The sequence below is a fragment of the Lepidochelys kempii genome, chromosome 10 (assembly GCF_965140285.1).
Source record: "Lepidochelys kempii isolate rLepKem1 chromosome 10, rLepKem1.hap1, whole genome shotgun sequence".
Lineage (NCBI taxonomy): Eukaryota > Metazoa > Chordata > Testudines > Cheloniidae > Lepidochelys > Lepidochelys kempii.
In genome coordinates this window covers 41,794,376-41,815,901 of record NC_136389.1, presented here as the reverse complement: position 1 = coordinate 41,815,901, position 21,526 = coordinate 41,794,376, and the positions used below count along the sequence as shown (strand labels likewise).

The window sequence follows — 21,526 nt, the reverse complement described above, 5'->3', positions numbered from 1 at the left end:
TTGTATCTTTGCACCCTCCTCCTACGTGAGTACTGCTTGTCAGTCACCCACAGTGGAATGCACATAGGGACCAGCACTCGAAGAAGAAGAAGAAGAGGTTACTTCTTCGAGTGATTGTTCATGTGCATTCCAATAGATGTGTGCATGCGCCATGTGCACGATTGTCGAAAGGCTTTTCTCCTAGAGGTACCTGTTGGGTCAGCTGTGGAGACGCCTGGAGTGGCATCTTCATGGTGGTGTATGTAGGTCCCTGCCAACCTACCGCCTGCTCAGTTCCTTCTTACCCGCAGTGACTGTTGTTGGAACAGCTCAGTTCCTTGCATTAGCAAGTGGCTACCTAGTGGTTCCCTTTTCTTATTTGTAAATAGTTTATTTGAGTTGTAGTAACAATAGTTGTATAGTAGTTTATAGTTAAGCTTACTTTGGGGGGCTCTTCCCCCCCCCCAGTTTTCCCCAGGCACTGGGGCATGCCTCAGTCCCCAGGGTTTAAGGCATGCGAGAGGTGTGCGAAACCTATACCTAGAGGTGATCCGCATGCTGCTTGTCTTAAGTGCGTAGGACAAGGTCATCAGACAGACAAGTGCCCAATTTGCAGGCACTTTAGACCCAGAACAAAAAGAGAGCAGGACTATCGTCTAAAGCACTCCTGATGGAGTTGGCCCTCAGCTGGTTCCAAAAATGGCACTGGCATCATCAGTGCGCAGTGCCCCGGCCTCAGTGCGGGATGCCCCAGCACCGAGGAATGACTCCTCCAAGGCACATTGGCACTGCTCCCCAACTCGTAAGGTCAGCTGTAGCAGGCGGCACTGCTCACAGTCCCCAGCACTGCATAAGAAAAAGAAGGCGGACAGGATTCATTCCCCTGTTAAGAAACCATGAGGGGATTCCAGCGGGATGCATCCCATGGCAGGATACCCACAGCCTGGCCCTCAAGACCCGGCAATGTTGACTCTGGCCCCAAGCGGAGGTCTGTCGAGTCCAGTGCTGGTGGACCCCCCGACCCGGGAAGATTTGGAGGAAGAGCTAGATCTCCCCTCCACGCCAGATACCTACGAGGCAGCACAGGACCTTATTGCCATGGTGGCACAGTCCCTGACCCCGCAGATGTGAGCTCTGGCACCACTCCAGACGCCGGCCCAAATTCAGGCACCATCAGCGGCATCTATGACGGCGCCACATGTGGCACTATCTCCAACACCCTTCACGGCACCGATGGTGGCACAGCCCCCTGTTCATCATCAGGGCAAGTCCACGATGTTATGGCGCAGCTCCCTGGCACCGTCAGGCTCCTCCCACCCGTGGTTGGGCTCAGAGTACTCTTTCAAGTTGGAGGCTGAGTCTTCTGTCTCCCAACACAGCCGGCATCACTCGCAATCCCGGCACTGCAGAGTCATGGACTCTTCGGCACCGGCGGTATCCTTGCCACCCTAGTGGCAGGGCCCAGTACAATGGCCCTTTTGGACTCCTTGGGCCTATCATTAGGCTCCGGGTCAGGGCTCCAGGATTGCATTGGTGGCATCCACACCTCGTGCTCCCCCCTCAGCAACATCGGTGTCATGCCACACCTCTAGGGCTCTGGAGGACCCCGCGTGGGACAAAGATTCTGGGCCTTCACACTCAGGCATAGCATCCAAACCAGCGCCACCAGTTGTACAGGAGCCACTTCCAGTCACATGGGGGATCGATGCACCCGACTCTGCCTCTGGGGAGCCAGAAGAGCAGGAAGACCCGGTCCCACTTGCCTCCTCCTCCTCGCCGGACGAGGTGATGGTGGGCACCAACACCATACCGGCGATGGACACCAGGGGACGCTAGGACCTTCTTAGGAAGGTGGCCCTAAACTTAAACCTCCAGGTGGAGGAGGTCACGGAGGAGTCGGACCCGATGGTGGGCATCCTTGCCCCGGAAGGTCCATCTAGGGCTGCCAGTGGCACTGCAATCACATCAGCCAACTCCTTCAGCACCTTTGGATGCATTGCATCTGGCCCCATGGACCTGTGAATGTCCAGCTTTTCTAAATAGTCCTTAACCTGTTCTTTCACCACTGATGGCTGCTCCCCATATTGTGTTGCTCAGTGCAGCAGTCTGGGAGCTGACCTTGTCTGTGAAGACCGAGGCAAAAAAAGCATTGAGTACTTCAGCTTTTTCCACATCATCTGCTACTATGTTGCCTCCCCCGTTCAGTAAGGATTTCCCTGACCACTTTCTTGTTACTAACATACCTGTAGAAACCTTTCTTGTTACCCTTCACATCCCTTGCTAGCTGCAACTCCATTTGTGCCTTGGCCTTCCTGATTATACCCCTGCATCCTCGAGCAATATTTTTATACTCCTCCCTAGTCATCTGTCCAAATTTCCACTTCTTGTAAGCTTCCTTTTTGAGTTTAAGTTCACCGAAGATTTCACTGTTAAGCCAAGCTGGTTGCCTGCCATATTTGCTATTCTTTCTGCACTTTGGGATGGTTTGTTCCTGTGCCCTTAATAAGGCTTCTTTAAAATACAGCCAGCTGTCCTGAACTCCTTGCCCCCTCATGTTAGCATCCCAGGGGATCCTACCTATCAGTTCCCTGAGGGAATCTAAGTCTGCTTTTCTGAAGTCCCTATTTTGCTACTCTCCTTTCTTCCTTTTGTCAGGTTCCTGAACTCAACCATCTCATGGTCACTACCACCTAGGTTGCCACCCACTTCTACTTCCCCTACCAATTCTTCCCTGTTTGTAAGCAGCAGGTGAAGAGGAGCACGGCCCCTAGTTGGTTGCTCCATCACTTGTACCAGGAAGTTGTCTCCAACACTCTCCAAAAACTTCCTGGATTGTCTGTGCACTGCTGTATTACTCTCCCAGCAGATGTCAGGGTGATTGAAGTCCCTCACCCCCCACCATGAGAACCAGGGCCTGTGATCTGGAAATTTCTGTTAGTTGTCCGAAGAAAGCCTTGTCTACCTCATCCTTCTGATCCGGTGGTCTATAGCACACACCCACCATGACATCACCCTTGTTACTCTTGCCTCTAAACTTAACCCAAAGACTCTCAACAGGTAATTCTCCAGTTTCATACTGGAGCTCTGAGCAATCATACCACTCTCTTACATACAGTGCAACTCCTCCACCTTTCCTCCCATACCTTTCCTTCCTGAACAGTTTATACCCATCTATGATAATGCTCCAGTCATGTGAACTGCCCACAAAGTTTCTGTTATTCCAATCACATCATAGTTCCTTGATTTTGCCAGGACTTCCGATTCTTCTTGTGTTTGGATACAGGCACCTAAGATAACTAGCTGATTGCCCTACTTTCTCAGTATGAATCAGGAGGCTTCTTGTACCCTCCTCCTTCTGTGTCCTCCTGGTATTCCACTTCCCCACTTTCCTCTGGGCTTAGGTCACCATCCTCCAACGAACCTAGTTTAAAGCCCTCCTCACTAGATTAGCAAGCCTGCCTGTGAAGATGTTTTTCCCTCTTTTCGCTAGGTGGATCCTATCTCTTCCAAGTAATCCTGCTTCCTGGAACAACATCCCATGGTCAAAGAATCCAAAGCCCTCTTTCCGACACCACCTGCATAACCACACATTCACCTCCACAATTCGACGGTCCCTACCTGGGTCTTTTCCTTCAACAGAGAGGATGGACAAGAACACGACTTGCACCTCAAACTCCTTTATCCTTCTTCCCAGAGCCATGTAGTCTAGAGAGATCCTCTTCAGGTCATTCTTGGCAGTATCATTGGTGCCCATGTGGAGAAGTAGGAAGGGTTAGCTGTCCAAGGTCTTGATCAGTCTCTGTAGACTCTCCATCACATCCTGGATCTAGCTCCAGGAAAGCAGCACACTTCTTGAGTTTCCCAGTCTTGTCAGCAGATGGATGACTCTGTCCGCCTTAGGAGGGAGTCCCCTACCACCACCACCCATCTCCTCCTCTTGGGAGTTGTGATCATGGAACCCCCATCCCTAGGACAATGCATCCCATGCCTTCCTGCTGATGGGGTCTCCTTCTGATCCCTTCCCTCAGAGGGATCTTCCAAATCCTTCTCGGCAGTAGTACTTGTGTAGAGAGCCTGAAAGCGATTTCGCACCTCTATCTGCATTGGGCATAGGTAGGTTCTCGTCTTTCTTCTTCTGGAGGTCACATGCTCCCAATATTCTTCCCCATTCTACACTGCACTCTCTGATTCTTCAGCATGTTGTACTTTCAGCACCAAACACTGACTTTTGTCCAGAAAATCTTCATGTTCTCTAATGCAATGCGGGTTTGATATTTGGTTCTCTAGTCCTTTTTAACCTTCTCTTCCAATATGCAGACTAGCTTGCACTTTGTACAGATGAATTCGCTTCTGTCCTCTGGGAGAAAGACAAACATGGGCACATTCTGAGCAGGTCACAACAGCTGATTGCTCACCATCCATGTCTTCCTTCTCAGAGGCTCTTCAGATGTTGTATGTACTGCTCACAGGAATCTGAAAGGCAAAAAACACACTGTGTGATCTCCCCACAGGCGAACTCACAGGCAAACTCCCTGTTTGCCTGTCCCTGACACTTGCATGGATAAAGGGATTACTGATGGGGCTTTTGTCCTTTCTCTGCCCCACATTGCTGCAATTTCTTGCCCTTTGTTACAGCTCCCTCTACTATTTCTTGTTTCAGTGCTGTCACCTGAAGAATCTCTTTAAGCTATGCAGCTAAGCCATTCTGTGAGCCAAGAAGGAATTCCCTCCCCCTTCCCAACTCCCAACTGTGATACTGGGGAGGCATTGCTCATACTTAGTGCCTTCCCTGATATCATTTCCAAGCATCTGATAACAACTGCTAGCAGTTAAGCTAGCAGTCACAGGATCTACCCCAGGAAATGATTGTTCATCCATTAAAATGCTTCTAAGATACTGAGGGTGTGAATAGTGGCTTTCGATCAAAGTATGCCTTGTCTTCTGTGCTTACAATATACATGTGGACTGCTCTGCTCCTGGGAAAACTACTAGGCTTAGTACTTGGTCCGTCTTCATTTACACTTTTAGTCGCAGGTATTTTTAGTAAAAGTCTTGGACAGGTCATGGGCAATAAACAAAAAGTCACGGCCCCGTGACCTGTCCATGACTTTTACTAAAAATACCAGTAACCTCTTACCTGCTGGGAGGGGGGCACTCCTGAAGACTGCTTCTTGGGGGGAGGGGGGAGCAGTGTGGGATGATGCTTCTGCTGGGGGAGGGGGTGGCCTGGGCCCCGCTGCTGCTGGAAGTGTCCCAGGGCCCCTTGCCACTCCCGGGGAGGGGGGTGGCCTGGGGCCCCGCTGCTGCTGAGGGGCGGCCCACGGTTCCGCTGTTGCTCTGGGTGGGGGGCAGCTGAGTCCCCCCCCACTGCTCCAGGCGGGCGACGTCCCAGGGCCCCGCCGCCACCGCCGCTGGTTCTGGACCACTGTTCCAGGGCAGCGCCAGGGACCAGCTGCCTGGGGCTACGAGAGCAGCAGCCCTAGGGCTTCCCTAGCTGCTGGGATGGTCCTGGGGTCAGCCACACCAGTGCTGCAAAATTCACGGAGGTTGCAGAAGCAGTGACTTCCTTTCCCTCCATGAATGATTCTCAGCCTTAATTATTATACTTTTGTGTAAGTGGTAAGGTGGAAGTCCTTTTATTTCTCCCCATGGGTCATGCACAGCACATTTTATACACAGATTTTTAAATACTTTTGTTTCTGTAAGAATATTTTAAAACTTCATTTATAAGATCAATATGAGTGTTAAATCTGGAAATTAGCCAAGGAGACAGTGCTTTAGATCCACATCAAGGTTTAGGTTAAGAATTGAAGCATATGTCTAGGGCTGGGTTTCATAGTACATTGCTGGCAGTGAAATGTTACATTCTGTTCTCTTAAAACTTCTACCATCTTAAATGGTGCAAAATCTTGATTATTTGTTCTCTCACTGAATAGGAACCAGAGATCCCTTCTGGATTTTGCATATGACAATATTTTGCTATAGTTGAAAATATGGGGTGGATGTGGGTAATCAGAAGTGAATCCCCTTCCACATTTGTAGAGTTTCTGATTTGGACTTTTCATTTTGACCCACCTTTAGTTTTAAACCACACCTTTAATTTAACAGTAGATGCACACTTAGCATTTTGCTTTATTTTATGTGTTCATGTAATGACACCTCATTTTATTGTATCTGCACAGCTAAACAAGGATGACATTTCTGTAGGAAATGTAATATAATTTCTTTGTTAGTGATTGAAAACTCAGATTTAACATTGTCTGAATTTTGTTCAAACATTTAATTAAAAAAGTTATGTGCACACAGTATATTTTTAGCCAGTAAGTTACTAATACTTCTCTGTATTCAGTATTCAGTAATACTTTGTATTGTGGGTCAATTTCTACGTAACTGAGAACATAATTAGGCAGAGTATCTCTAAGTACACCGTACAGTGTACAGTTAACTTAGAAACACTTACTGTAAAATGCTACCCAATACTCTAGAAATTTTAGTTGTATTTTTATACCATTTACTGTAGGTGTTGTTTTACTCCATCTCATCTCAACATGTAAATCTTATCTTCTCCCCAGTGGGTCCAACAGAATGAATATGAATTAGGATATTCAAAACATGTACATGCCTCAACAGATTTACTGCTAAAATTAGGAAAGCACTTAAAATGTGTTTGGAAATTTGGCATACTAGAATGGATACATTTGTAATCTCCTACTACTTTTGTATACTTTAGAGAGAACTGTGTGACCACTAACTGCCTGGGATTAGCAAGAAATTTCCTCTGTGGGCACATTATTTCATTATTGTCTATTATGGAGATTTTTGTGCCTTCTTCTGAAACTGGCCACTGCCTAAAATGGGATGGTGGATTAGCTGGATCATTGGTCTGATCTGGTATTGGCAATTCTCATGTTGCTAACTGATAATTCATGTGAAGTGTGCCCAGGTGAAACAGTTTTGGGCTCTTTAGAAATACTGTATGTGTAATAATAACATTACAGGAATTCAGGAATACCATATTCAATTAAATAGAATTGGTAGAATTTAGATATGTGGACTGTAGTTACCAAAATGGAATTTAGCCAGTATTCTCTGGAAAAGTGCGATGGTATCCTTAATGACTGTAATAGGTACTCAGCATTTTGGTTTTAAATTTTATCTGAGGCATGGTACACTGGTTTAGTTCTTACTTGGAGAAAAGAGTGCCATCTACTGACTCCCCAGTACAACCTACTAACCTACAATGCAGGAGTGGGAGTAAGGTGTGAGGTGTCTCCCATTAAAGTACTGACCAGTTCTGATCAGTAAGACCAGACAGGTGTTGCTTTACTAGGCATGTCTTCTGAGATATTCATGTCATTAGGTATATAAAATCAAACCTATTTATATATAGTGAAAAACGGTAATTCAGCTACCTCTCTCTGAGCAGATGTTGAAAGCACTTTTTTTCCTGGGGGCTGAGGGGTGTCTCACCCTCCATTGAGTTTCTGGATTTCCCTTTTCCCTTCCATTATTTCTTTATATCTACCCTCAGTTTCTCTACCTCCCCTTTTTTTGTCTGTCTTCCCTTTTATATGTTGTATGCAGCTATTGCTGAAAATTAGAATAATCCTTGATTGCTATCTGCAACCCATCACAGCTGCCTTTTCCAGCTAGCAGGATTCAGAATCCTATTCTTGAGGGGAAGAAATAGTCATAAAATTGTATGTTGGTCATGACAAAACTCATTTTGTGGTCTTACTTTTCTGTTGTTTGGCTTCTTGGTGACTCAATACAGCCAGTTTGGTTCAGGATTGCTTCTGCATCTGATACTATGATTTGTTGTTGTTTGCTAGATTGTTTCTACTTCCTTGTTTTTTGTAGTTGTTTCCTTTTTACTTATGTTTGACTCCTGAGCAGCTGTTCTCAAACTGTGGTCAGTGAACTGCTGGTAGTCTGAGGAAAGCTGGCTGGTAAAATGGTGTTGGCTCTCTTCCTTATTTCTAGCTGCTGATCTTCATTGAAAGGTAGCTTAAATACATTAAATCCTTTCCTGATACTATTTTTGCAGGTAAGCAACTGTAGTAGTTGCCACAAGCATGCTATACATTCAAGAATGGGTAAGGAGATTGTCTCTCTATTAAGATATGGTCCTCACTATGAAAAAGGTCTGAGAACCCTAGTTCTAGGGGATTTATGCTATTTCAGTAAATATCTATGTTATAAACTCAAATAGAAACACTTGGCTTGAATCAGCAGGCCTACAATTGGTATAGTTTCAGATCATGTACAGCTCACATCATGCTTAGCTAACTCCCTTTGTGCTGTTTTTTACTCTCTTCCTTCATCTTTGCCTTCATTTCATCTTCCTTTTGCCTCTCTAAATAGTCTTCTGAGCTCTGTCATTGCCATTTGTCCCCTTTGAGATTTTCTATTATCTTTGACTGCCTCAGAAATCCTTCTGGGGGTCCTTCATGCTCCTCTAAACTGTTTGTGATGAATTAATAAAAACTGTTCACTTGAGATCCTGTTGACGTATTTATTGAGCAATCTAATTTTATTTACAATACATAAAGATTTCACATTAATTCTTTTGCCAACACATCTTTTAAAAGATGAAATCTATATAACTTAAATAAGTACATAAATTCAACTTTTTCATTGCTATATCCCAAGAAGGCAATAGCTTGGAGATAATAGATGGAGCATTTCCCCCCTGCTAGAGTATTTCAGGTGATGTTTAAACTTCTTTTAACCTGGGCAGCAGTGTACTAGAGTTCCATGGTGGAAGTCTAGTGCTGAGTATACAGCACTCTGTGAAATAGCTTTGACATGCATAGCCAGTTTGTATGCAAAATTTGTAAAGTCAGCTTATCAGCTTCCTAAATTAGTACCACACGCTAAACTTTGTAGCTTAATGTACTGCTTATGTGAGGAGATTCACAGGCAACATAACTGGTGTATAATCTTTAATAATTTGATAGAACATTTTTGTTTTCTTTAAGTATATCTTAAGAAAATACCTAAGTATCTTTCTCAGCTTTAGACAAGCCCACTGTTACCACATTCTCAAGACTTGCATGTCCTCTGCTGCCCTCTAGGGGTACTGCGTGGGATTTGTGAGTAGAATTCAAAGCTCTTTGTGGAAGGCATTATATAGTACAAGTCAAATTGCCTTTCATTATGTATGAATTGTGAAATATATTTAAAAATAAAACTTTAGTTTAATATACTGGTACTGCGGTAGATATATTTTTAACTTAATTCATACTGTGGTAAAAACAAATGAAACCCTGGAAATTTTGTATTGTATATGTGTTATGTTTATGTAACCCTTCTGCCCGTCAGAGTTGGCAGCAACAAGGGCCGGGTTCAATATCTAGGGGTTCCATTCCAATAACACAATGCAAACCGGCTCGAGCCCCCACCCAGTGACCTGGGACAAATATATACCACCCCCGCTGGGCGCCTCCAAGAGGCAATACTTCCCCTCCCGCAAGCACATAGTCTGAGTGTAGCAAAAGCCTTTTAATAACAGAGAGAAACAATGTGGCATTATGTTGGGGAAATACCACCAACAGGATTCATAACACAACCCATGAGCAAAAAAAACCCACCCCAGGCAAATTGGGGCATGCCCTTTTCCCTTTGGGTTCTTGAGTCCAGCAACCCCAAATCACCCAAAGTCCCAAAAGTCCAATGCCCCAAAAGTCTCTGTCCCTGGTCAGGGCAGCCCCAGAGTTCGAAAGTTTATCTGCAGAGCTTTACCTCCCAACCTGGGTGGAAATGGGACGGGGGTAAGAGGCACCTTACATGATCTGAAGCTGACCTATGGTGAAATCCTAGCGGATCTTAAACATAAAAAAGAAGCTTACAAGAAGTGGAAGGTTGGACATATGACCAGGGAAGAGTATAAAAATATTGCTCGGGCATGTAGGAATGTTATCAGGAGGGCCAAATCGCACCTGGAGCTGCAGCTAGCCAGAGATGTCAAGAGTAACAAGAAGGGTTTCTTCAGGTATGTTGGCAACAAGAAGAAAGCCAAGGAATGTGTGGGCCCCTTACTGAATGAGGGAGGCAACCTAGTGACAGAGGATGTGGAAAAAGCTAATGTACTCAATGCTTTTTTTGCCTCTGTTTTCACTAACAAGGTCAGCTCCCAGACTGCTGCGCTGGGCATCACAAAATGCGGAAGAGATGGCCAGCCCTCTGTGGAGATAGAGGCGGTTAGGGACTATTTAGAAAAGCTGGACGTGCACAAGTCCATGGGGCCGGACGAGTTGCATCCGAGAGTGCTGAAGGAATTGGCGGCTGTGATTGCAGAGCCACTGGCCATTATCTTTGAAAACTCGTGGCGTACCGGGGAAGTCCCGGATGACTGGAAAAAGGCTAATGTAGTGCCAATCTTTAAAAAAGGGAAGAAGGAAGATCCTGGGAACTACAGGCCAGTCAGCCTCACCTCAGTCCCTGGAAAAATCATGGAGCAGGTCCTCAAAGAATCAATCCTGAAGCACTTGCATGAGAGGAAAGTGATCAGGAACAGCCAGCATGGATTCACCAAGGGAAGGTCATGCCTGACTAATCTAATCGCCTTTTATGATGAGATTACTGGTTCTGTGGATGAAGGGAAAGCAGTGGGTGTATTGTTTCTTGACTTTAGCAAAGCTTTTGACACGGTCTCCCATAGTATTCTTGTCACCAAGTTAAGGAAGTATGGGCTGGATGAATGCACTATAAGGTGGGTAGAAAGCTGGCTAAATTGTCGGGCTCAACGGGTAGTGATCAATGGCTCCATGTCTAGTTGGCAGCCGGTATCAAGTGGAGTGCCCCAAGGGTCGGTCCTGGGGCCGGTTTTATTCAATATCTTCATAAATGATCTGGAGGATGGTGTGGATTGCACTCTCAGCAAATTTGCAGATGATACTAAACTGGGAGGAGTGGTAGATACGCTGGAGGGGAGGGATAGGATACAGAAGGACCTAGACCAATTGGAAGATTGGGCCAAAAGGAATCTGATGAGGTTCAATAAGGATAAGTGCAGGGTCCTGCACTTAGGACGGAAGAACCCAATGCACAGCTACAGACTAGGGACCGAATGGCTAGGCAGCAGTTCTGCGGAAAAGGACCTAGGGGTGACAGTGGACGAGAAGCTGGATATGAGTCAGCAGTGTGCCCTTGTTGCCAAGAAGGCCAATGGCATTTTGGGATGTATAAGTAGGGGCATAGCGAGCAGATCGAGGGACGTGATCGTTCCCCTCTATTCGACATTGGTGAGGCCTCATCTGGAGTACTGTGTCCAGTTTTGGGCCCCACACTTCAAGAAGGATGTGGATAAATTGGAGAGAGTCCAGCGAAGGGCAACAAAAATGATTAGGGGACTGGAACACATGAGTTATGAGGAGAGGCTGAGGGAGCTGGGATTGTTTAGCCTGCAGAAGAGAAGAATGAGGGGGGATTTGATAGCTGCTTTCAACTACCTGAAAGGGGGTTCCAAAGAGGATGGCTCTAGACTGTTCTCAATGGTAGCAGATGACAGAACGAGGAGTAATGGTCTCAAGTTGCAGTGGGGGAGGTTTAGATTGGATATTAGGAAAAACTTTTTCACTAAGAGGGTGGTGAAACACTGGAATGCGTTACCTAGGGAGGTGGTAGAATCTCCTTCCTTAGAGGTTTTTAAGGTCAGGCTTGACAAAGCCCTGGCTGGGATGATTTAACTGGGAATTGGTCCTGCTTGGAGCAGGGGGTTGGACTAGATGACCTTCTGGGGTCCCTTCCAACCCTGATATTCTATGATTCTATGACCGCTCCATAGCGGCGCTCCGCTCCGCCAGCCGCCCCACAAACTCCTTCGCTCAGCTGCACTCCGCTCCGCCAGCCGCCCCACGAACTCCTTCGCTCAGCTGCGCTCCGCTCCGCCAGCCGCCCCACGAACTCTCCACAATATATCTTCAAGCTCCCCCACTACTTAACACAACACTCAGTGATTTCAGCTCTTAGGTGAATTCAGCTTGTAGTAGGGGAGCCCCAGTGCTAGTGCACTGTCAGCCCAAAGTGAGCTCAGCAGCCTATAACTAGACTTCTAATGAAATCAAAATTAGCTCTGATATTCCACAGTGGAGAGAGGAGGAAGTGCAATTAGCATGTAAGGCCCTCACCAAGGGGCCTATGCCACCAAGTATTGCTACTTGTCCCCAGCCTCTCTCCATTTACACAGTTTTGGAACCCATGACCCTTGCCTAGCGAGTGCTACTTAGTTGATGGTGAATCCCTCCATCATAACAAAAGGCCACATACAGTTCCAAGCACAGTTCCCATAATCAGGGTAATAACAATTTATTCTTCCTGCCCCAATAACAGAGACACTGGGGATCCCACAGCAGCCAAAGTGACCATTTGGGCAGCTATGGTCTCATTCTAGGCGTGGTGGGTGTGCCTATGCAAATGAGATCGGCCCCTGAAGTTCTTTTCCACAACTTGCCACACCTCACCACCAGATGTCAGGGTGGAGCTCATCCTGACACTGCTTACATCTATGTATGATAAATATTGTTTATTACAATATTTTTCTTTCAAAATATATAAGATTTGTATTTACATTCTTTATTTCTGAAAGAATTTCTGCGCCTTAAATTCATGTTGTAACTATTTTCTCATTTACTGACCAGGGTCAGTTTATTAGCTTGCATAACTGAGTCCTTCTGCTTTTCTGTTTTCTGTACAAATCACTATTTTTTTTTGCTTAATTTCAGGAAGGTTTTTCATTAATTGATGCCCACAAATGGTTGAAGATAGTAAGAAGAGCAGATTGTCTGTTGTTTGGTTCAAAGTTTAAAGTAAGTTGCATTGTTGTTTCTGCTAGAAAAATCTGGGTGCTATGTCTGAACTTAATATCTGCAATGTCATTTTTTTGTGTTGATTTTGGTGAAATTCAACAGGAAGTTCAAAGGTACAGTGAGTTATTTGTATGCTTAAGGTGAAGATGAAGGAACTCCTTTCCTCAGGCTAATGGACCTATGGTTTTGTTACTTGAATTTCTTTGCAAGTAGATGGTTTGGAGCCTAGACACTTTTGAATTCATCATACGTGACCATGGATAAAAATTTTAACTACATGTGCTTATTTGGTATAATTAAAAGTGCTCCAGATTGTCCTAGACATCTAAACAAGATTTTCGGTAGAAATGACATCAGTTTCCTAGGATGTGTAAGTCTGAAACTCAGAACTGAGTGCTGTGTTATGGGTCATGGACTGTGCCTCTCCCATTCAGGTGTAGAATAGTTGGGGCATAAGAATGCCCCAGTGATTCTTTGACCTGTTCCAGCATACCACATTTCCAGGATCATGTGGGGGAGGTGCAGAACTGGCTAATATAGCTGTAAGTGAAGGAAGCAATGTTTAGCATCGCTCTTGCTTTGTTCCTTATGAAAAATTCATGTGGACCCGTCACAAGACTGCTTAACAGTCAGTGATTGCATTTTGTTTTTATATAGGTATGTTTGATTTATAAACAGAGAAGTGGTATTCTACAGTTTGTAGGGAAAAACACCTTATTGTCTGCAGAATGCTAGTAGACTCGAAGAAGAATAACAAAGATTGTTCAAGTGAACAGGAAAGACATTTTCTTGCCTCAGAAATAGCCTACTTCTTCTTCGAGTAGTGTCCCTATGGGTGCTCCACTGTAGCTTCTGCACTTCTGAACAGAGATCTTTGGTAACAGGGTGTGTTGGGCCTGCACATGCACTCTCCCCTCCTCATGATCTGCCTCGAGGCTAATTAGTACTGTGTGGAAGAACTGTCCTCAGTTCCTTCTAAAGCACCCGGGCTAGAAACGAAGTGATTAGCAGTGCACTCACAGGTACTTTACTCTTTAGAAATTCGTTCTTAGCTAGTTTTAGTGTTTTTCTTCTTAGTATCATAGAGTTTCCTTTAGTTTTTTTCTCTTCTCTTTTTTCTCCCTTAATTGGGGATTGCCCTCAGTAACAGGTATGCCTGGTTTGCCCAGGTTTAAGAGGTGCCTCTCCTGCAAGGAGTCCATTCTGGTAATGGTTGGGCATTCCTGTTGTGTCCGTTGCCTCGGGGAGGGCCACATTCCACAGAAGCATACCATCTGTCAGCAGCCAAAAACCAGATTCTAAAAAAATGGGAACTGAAACTAAATCTGCTCCTCATGGAGCGAGCTCAGCAGCCGGTGTCTGACCTGGGCCCAGAGTCTCCCAGGTGATGTAAGTCTTCTCCACAGCCTTCCAACTCCAAGGCCGGTGAACCGACAGAAATCCTTCAGACTCTCCACGTAAGACCTCCAAAAAGAGAGCTTCAAGCCCTCATAGTGAGACCTGAACCAGCTAGAGGAGATCCCCAGCATGTTCGGTCTCCCCTGTACTGATGGCACTGAAGGCATCTAAGCATGGTACCCATAGATCACGTGGATCCAGTGCAAAAGATACTGCTGATATGCCTAAGGACCCTAAGGACACAGGCTTCGAAGCATCAGTAATGCCTGTCAGGTACAGGAAAGGAGACCATGCCGCTTCCAGGAAGACAGCATCAGTATGTACGCCCTCAGTACCGACCATCTCAAGATAGTACCTCCATCTGGAATTCGCACATACTCCATGAAATCAGTTTGCCTTCTTCTCAGAAATCGGCAGATCAGCCACCTGGGTGTCCATACATACCTTTGCAGACTCTGCTTCGAACACTAGCTTCGGCTCCGCAGTATTATCATCCATAACAGACTCAACTCTGAAGCCCCAGCCTCCCTGTGACTGCCCTATATTCACTATATAATGGTATAATTATGATATGTTTATGACATAATTATGAGGTATCTTGTGCAAAATGTCTCATGTGAGATGTCTATGGAAAAGTTATAATTTGCTGAATATTATTATCTTATGTGTATGCATGTATCATTTTTGTATCTGAAGATATGAATATCGACTGTGTCTTTGTATTTCAAATGTGCTCAACCCTGGGTAACACCCTAAAGTTCACAAAAAGAAAAGGAGTACTTGTGGCACCTTAGAGACTAACCAATTTATTTGAGCATGAGCTTTCGTGAGCTACAGCTCACTTCATCGGATTCATACTGTGGAAACTGCAGAAGACATTATATACACACAGAGACCATGAAACAATACCTCCTCCCACCCCACTGTCCTGCTGGTAATAGCTTATCTAAAGTGATCATCAAGTTGGGCCATTTCCAGCACAAATCCAGGTTTTCTCACCCTCCGCCCCCCACACACAAACTCACTCTCCTGCTGGTAATAGCCCATCCAAAGTGACCACTCTCTTCACAATGTGTATGATAATCAAGGTGGGCCATTTCCTGCACAAATCCAGGTTCTCTCACTCCCTCACCCCCTCCAAAAACCACACACACAAACTCACTCTCCTGCTGGTAATAGCTACTCTCCAAGTTTAATGAAGTGAGCTGTAGCTCACGAAAGCTCATGCTCAAATAAATTGGTTAGTCTCTAAGGTGCCACAAGTACTCCTTTTCTTTTTGCGAATACAGACTAACACGGCTGTTACTCTGAACCCTAAAGTTCGTTTGCATTCAGGCTAGCACATCATGAATGGCCTATCCAAGTAGAATAGCCCATCAGCAAAGACAGTGGGCCTTGGGAAAGGATTGTCCTCACCTGGGGATGCTTCAGCCAGCCTATGAATAATGGCTGCTATGACTCAGCAAGGTATGCAAGAGCATGTGACTAGATCACATGATACTGAACTCCATTTTGGTACCTGTATTTTTCCACAAACCGGGCTGGGAACCTGACTTAGAACAAAGGCGTTCTCGCCTTGTGGAAAAAACTATAAAATGGGGAAGTAACATCACCAAGGAGCCTCACTTTCTCCACAACTCAACCCCTGAAAATACCTTTGGAAGCATAAAGATTTTGAACTGGTGAATTGCTGGTCCCAGGCAAGAAAGAAGGAAACTCTGCCTGTTTATGAGACATCTACAAACTGTTTGTGAGACTGTTTAATTCAAATCCTGTGTAGTATATTAGGTTTAGATTGCACTTTTGTTTATTTGCTATCACTTAATCTTTCTGTAGTTAATAAACTTGTTATCTGTTATCTTAACCAGTGTGTTTTTAAGTTAAGTGTTAGGGAATGTTAGCTTTGTTAACAAAGCCTGTTGTATATCTTCCTCACACTGAGAGGGGAGCAGACTGTGCAGTGCATGATGGCATAATTCTGGGTTTATACTCCAGTAGGGGGTGCAAGGCTCAGGAGTGAGAAATTGGCTGATGCCTCCCTTGTTGGTCTGTGAGTGACTCAGGTAAAGCACTCAGGTGACTCGGTTGGGTGTGTGGTGCCACCTGCTATCATGTTGGGTGATAACAGGGCCCAGAGGGTTCGGCTGTGTGTCACCAGCAGAGCAAAGGGAAGAGGCCAACCCAGCTGAATAGTTAGGGGCCCAGTAGTTCCAACAGCTTCCAGGCTTCACCCTGCGGGTACAGGCCATCACACTCCCCTTAGAGATACTGCTCTGGAGGTACCTACAGTGGAGCCTCATAGGTACACTACTCAAAGAAAAGTAGTTACTTTGTGCAGTTAATGATGGTTCTTTGAAACATGTGTCCCTATGGGTGCTCCATGACCCACCCTCCTCCCCTCTACTTCAGAGTTCTTGATAGGGACTCTGTGGTAGAGAAGGAACTGAGGGTGGTTTGTGCATGCAGCACTAATTTTTTGAGGCATAGCATGAGGAGAAGAGAGCATGTGTGCAGGCCAGACACTGCTACCAAAGATCTCCAATCAGAAGCGCAGTGACCCCCAAACACCTACAGTGGAGCATCCATAGGGACGCACATCTCAAAGAACCATTGTTACAGCACAAGATAACTACTACTTCCTCTTACCTTGGTGTGGCATCAGAAAATGTATTTACTTTTTTCCCCAGTTATGAAGAGCTTATATCTCTCTCAGCTGATTTTAAATCCGTGGATGATAATGACCCATAGCCAACCTATTTCCACATATGATCGCATAACTGAACCTGGGTCAGCATGTAGATGGGAGACCTACTGGAGGAAAATGTCCAGGTGCAGTAGTAAGTAGTGTTGGTGAATCAATAGATTATCATTTTCCCAATGAGCACCCCAGCATAGTGTTAAAAGGGCACTATGCTGCACCTTTCAGTTAAGAGATAAAAATCAAAGTTTTGACAGCTTTTGTTTACATGGAGCACAAGGACATATTTCAGAAGGAGGAGGAATATTAACACCAGTGTCTTCGGTAAATTCAACCTGCATTGCCATATTATTTACCTAAATTCCTCCTGCACTTTCAATAGGATGTGGTGGTTTTAGCATGTCCTGTTAAACATTTGCCCTATTTCACACCAGAAATGGCTGCATTTTACTGGTGGAGAAGATATTAGAATCATAGACGGTCAGGGTTGGAAGGGACTTCAGGAGGTCATCTAGTCCAACCCCCTGCTCAAAGCAGGGCCAATCCCTAATTTTTGCCCCAGATCCCTAAATAGCCCCCTCAAGGATTGAACTCACAAGTCTGGATTTAGTAGGCCAATGCTCAAACCACTGGGCTATTCCTCCCCCCCATTCCTGTGCATAGTTGGTGTATTAAATTTCAGGCCTGTCTTTCCACGTTGGTAAACCAAAAACATTGAAATTCCTGCAAAATATTGAGACACAGAGAGAGGCAGGAGCCCTTTGAATAGGGGAAAGCTGTTTATTTCTTTTCAAAAACAGGACTTATTTCTCTGTAAACAGAGAAACGAATAGTCTTCTACTAAAATTGCTTTTCCTTTGTGATGCTCCTTGCTTTTTATTTTGTTGACATAGTAGGAAATTAAAAAACACACAAACCACATTTCATTTATTTTGCTGCTTCTCTTTTCTCCTGTTCTCTATGTTCCCAGTTACCTGCTTCACAGCTGTACAGAGTCTAAAGAATGATCCTCATCAAAGAAACATGGAGATTAATGACTGGGATTTATACTTGAGAAAAAGATTTATGAAAACCAATTTGACATTCACTCAGTTGATAATATTGCATTTCTAGTGAAATAGTCTGTTTTTAAACAATGCCTTGCAAACTATCAGTTCAGAAACCCATTCTGCTGCTGTTTTAATTGAGAAATTTAGTTTGGAAACATCTTGATTTAGATGAGTTGCACATTTAAGAAAATCAGAACTAGTCAGAATTTTTTGCACCATAGCTGTATTTTTCTTTAAAGGATATTTCCTCAGGTCCTCAATTATATAACCATTCCAGGTGTGAAATTCACATTGGTGGTAGTAGGAAATCTGGGTAGCAGTTGTGCAATTAGGGGCTGAGAAGGCTGTCTTTGTTGCCTTATAAAGAGGAAGGGCTCTGGACTGAGAATTGGAAGACTGGCTGGGTTGCTAACTGTGTGATTTAAGGCAAAATCGAAACCTTCTATCGCTCACTCATCATATCCATAAAGTAATATTTATGTTTACCTTTGTATATGTCCCTTGAGATCTGTTTAATAAAGTTCCACATAATAGTGTGTTAGTGGTTACAATTTACACCTTTGGACTAAAAAGAAAAGGAGTACTTGTGGCACCTTAGAGACTAACAAATTTATTTGAACATAAGCTTTCGTGAAGCAGCCATGACCCACCCTCCGTTACTCTCCTTACCATCTGTAGCAACAAGATGAAATGTAGTAAGTTAGGCCTTTTGCCAGATTTATCCTAGCCTCAAACTCATCTTTTAGAAATAATTTGAAGAAATACTGGAACCAGCCAAAGAGCGCAGGCAAAACTGAGTTGTTATCCAGCCTCTGTTTAAACAAGTGGAGAAGTGAGATCAAGTGTCTCCAAAAAATTTTGAACACTTTTACTCTTACCAAACTCAGGATCACTGGTAGTTGCAACAGTGCAGGAAAACTCAAAAATCAAAACAAGGCCCAAGGACAAGGCAGCCAAAGAGCTAGACCTGTCTGAGTGCAAAGCCTCTTCTCTGCCTCACTGAAACTATGTGGCAAACTACCAGGTTTTCACCAAATATAATTTGACATGGGACAGGGTGACCCCTTCCTCCTGCTGAAAGGGGCAAAGGATACCAGAGAAGAGTTAAAGGAGACCATTAGAGGTGGTCAGATGGTGACCAGAATAGCCTTACAAGCAGTCATGGACATCTCTGACATGGCCATTTTGTTACCCTTTTTATTTATTGATATTTTGTAAATATTATGAAGGGAATCAAATAAGGATTTTCATAATTTCAAAGGAAAAATGAGTAGCCTTATCAAATTCCACTAAATCTACCAAAAGGAACAGAAAAAGGGAAGTAAAAAGAGAAATGTTAGCAGTTCAAAGTCAAGATCAATTGCATATACAGTTCCACGTGAGATAAAGAAGAAAGAATTGTCCAAAACATCCTCCTTGGGATCTATGTCATCCAGGGTGGATAAAAATCAATGATTTAAATAAAAAAATCCAATTTTTTTTATTTAAATCAGATTTTGATAAAATGCTTTTTGAGAAAAAAAACCTATCTAAAGATAGTTTTAGATGCAATATCTTTGAGCTATAATGTATCTTATCATGGAATAGGGATTATAAATTCTAATTCTATAGAATGAAACAATATATTCATGTAATGTTTAAGACAAGTTTTGTAAATGAGTTCCAATTGTTCATGGATTAGGGACCCAATTTTATGGGGTTCCAGGGGGCTGCTGTATAGATGATTTAGGTTAATCCTTCTATCTACCTAATGGGACTCAGTGCTCAGTCTAGAAGATACCATCAGAGATGCTTAGTTCTTCTTCTTTGTCCCTGTGGGTGCTCCACTCCAGGTGACAGTGTGGGTGCTCCACTCCAGGTGACCATTGATCGGAGATCTTCCGTAGCAGTGCCTTGTTGGGATACACGTACTCAGCTCTGTCTGGTGGCGTCATTAGGGTCTGCTGGAATGCACACGTCCCGCTCCCCCGCCCAGTTCCTTCTCAACCTTCTTCGGCTGAAGACGGGACTCGGGGCAGTGCTAACCTCTTCCCTGATTTCCTTCAGTGACAAGTAGGAAGGAATAGAAATAGTTAGCTAGACATATCCCAGTTCTCTACCTTCTTTTAGAATAGTTTGTTAGTTTAAAACGAACAAAACCAAACACACACTTTTCTCTCATGTTCATCTCCCGTTGAGTCTTCCCCCCAAGCAGTCATACTTCCATGATGCCGGGGTCCTATGCCATGGTCTGACTGGCACTCACTCGGTGTGAAATGCCTCGGCGAGACACACGTCCTTGCCAAGTGTCTCCACTGTACCAACCTGAAAACTAGGGCTCGTCATGACAGTGACTTGCAGCTAAAAATGCTCCTGATGGAGAAAGCTCTGCAACCACGTGTGGAGACGGGCAGTAAACCCTCTCCCTCACGCTCCCCTGCTAAGTTGGAACCGACCAGGAGCACGGCTTCACCCTCTCAGGCAAAGAGGCAGGAAGTCCCAATGTCTCCACACAGAGACTTTCAAAAGGGTAAAGGGTCTCCTGAAAGATCTTCACCCTCAGTGAAGATGGCGCCAAGAGCAGGTGCCTCCGACCGGCCCAGCACCTCAGCCGTGGCTCACGTGGGGTGGAAAAGCAGGGACCCGACTTCCCACCGTGGGAAGCTCTCCTCGGCACCAGTCCCGCCGGCACTGATGATGGACCCAGTGCTGGCAGCCCATTCCACCTCAGTGCTGACAAGAACATTGGCACTGAGCCTGCCCGTCACCCCTGCAGCACATACGGAACCTCTGCAGGGCTCCTACAAACGGCCCGCAGCTCCTGCTAAAGCTAAACAAAAGCTGCTGTGGGCTGTAGCTCACACTCCACGCTCCGCAGCACCACAGCCCAGAGAGCAGCAACAATTTCTGCATCAGAATGATATCTCCATGGCCCCTGAGCCTGACTCTCCGCTCCTCGACACACAGTGCTAACTGTTTGAACAACCGCTCTCGCCACCCGACCTGGCTACCTTCACTGACAGCGAGAATGACATGCAGCAGCAGGCAGAGTTCTCCCTGCCTGATTCTCCTCCTCCACTGGAGCCATATCTGTCTCAAGGCTCGGCACTTCACAAGAACCAGCCTCAGTTTCCCTATTTTGTCCCCTTGTGGGAGGGGCCCCACTTTTCCTACCCCATGCCCTGGCCTCAGTGGTACCCTTGGTTGGCTCCTGCCACCACTCCTCCTCGTGCCCCTTCCACCAGACTGCAAGCCCGTTCTGCGCCTATGTCTCCACCTCCATCTACATCTAGAGCTCCTGAACCCCCTCTTGAAGATGTGGGCCATGAACCCTTCCCGGATTTACTGGCTCCTGCCTCTCCATCTGCCGCAGATGAAGCCCCCATGCCTCCACCTCCACAAAATGTGGACGACTTTAAGCAATTCCAGGAACTTTTCAAGAGGGTGGCAGTCAGCCAGGACATTCCTTTGGAGGAAGTCCAGGAGACAACACAGACTCCTCAAAATCCTCCAACCCTCTGTGCTCTCAAAAATTGCGCTACCCATAAATGAAACCCTCCTGGAACCAGCTGATACTCTCTAGCAGACCCCTGCCTCTATGCAAGAAGGCTGAA

The 21,526-nt window shown here is 45.2% G+C and overlaps 1 protein-coding gene across 1 annotated transcript in view; it reads left to right on the top strand.

Annotated features, from left to right (window-relative positions):
* Positions 1-21,526, top strand: part of REC114 (REC114 meiotic recombination protein) — a 155,086-nt gene that overhangs the window by 88,772 nt on the left and 44,788 nt on the right. Inside the window, exons 3-4 of the mRNA XM_073361537.1 lie at positions 12,705-12,788; positions 20,494-20,496. Coding sequence (XP_073217638.1) covers positions 12,705-12,788; positions 20,494-20,496 — 87 coding nt within the window. The remainder of the gene's footprint in view (positions 1-12,704; positions 12,789-20,493; positions 20,497-21,526) is intronic.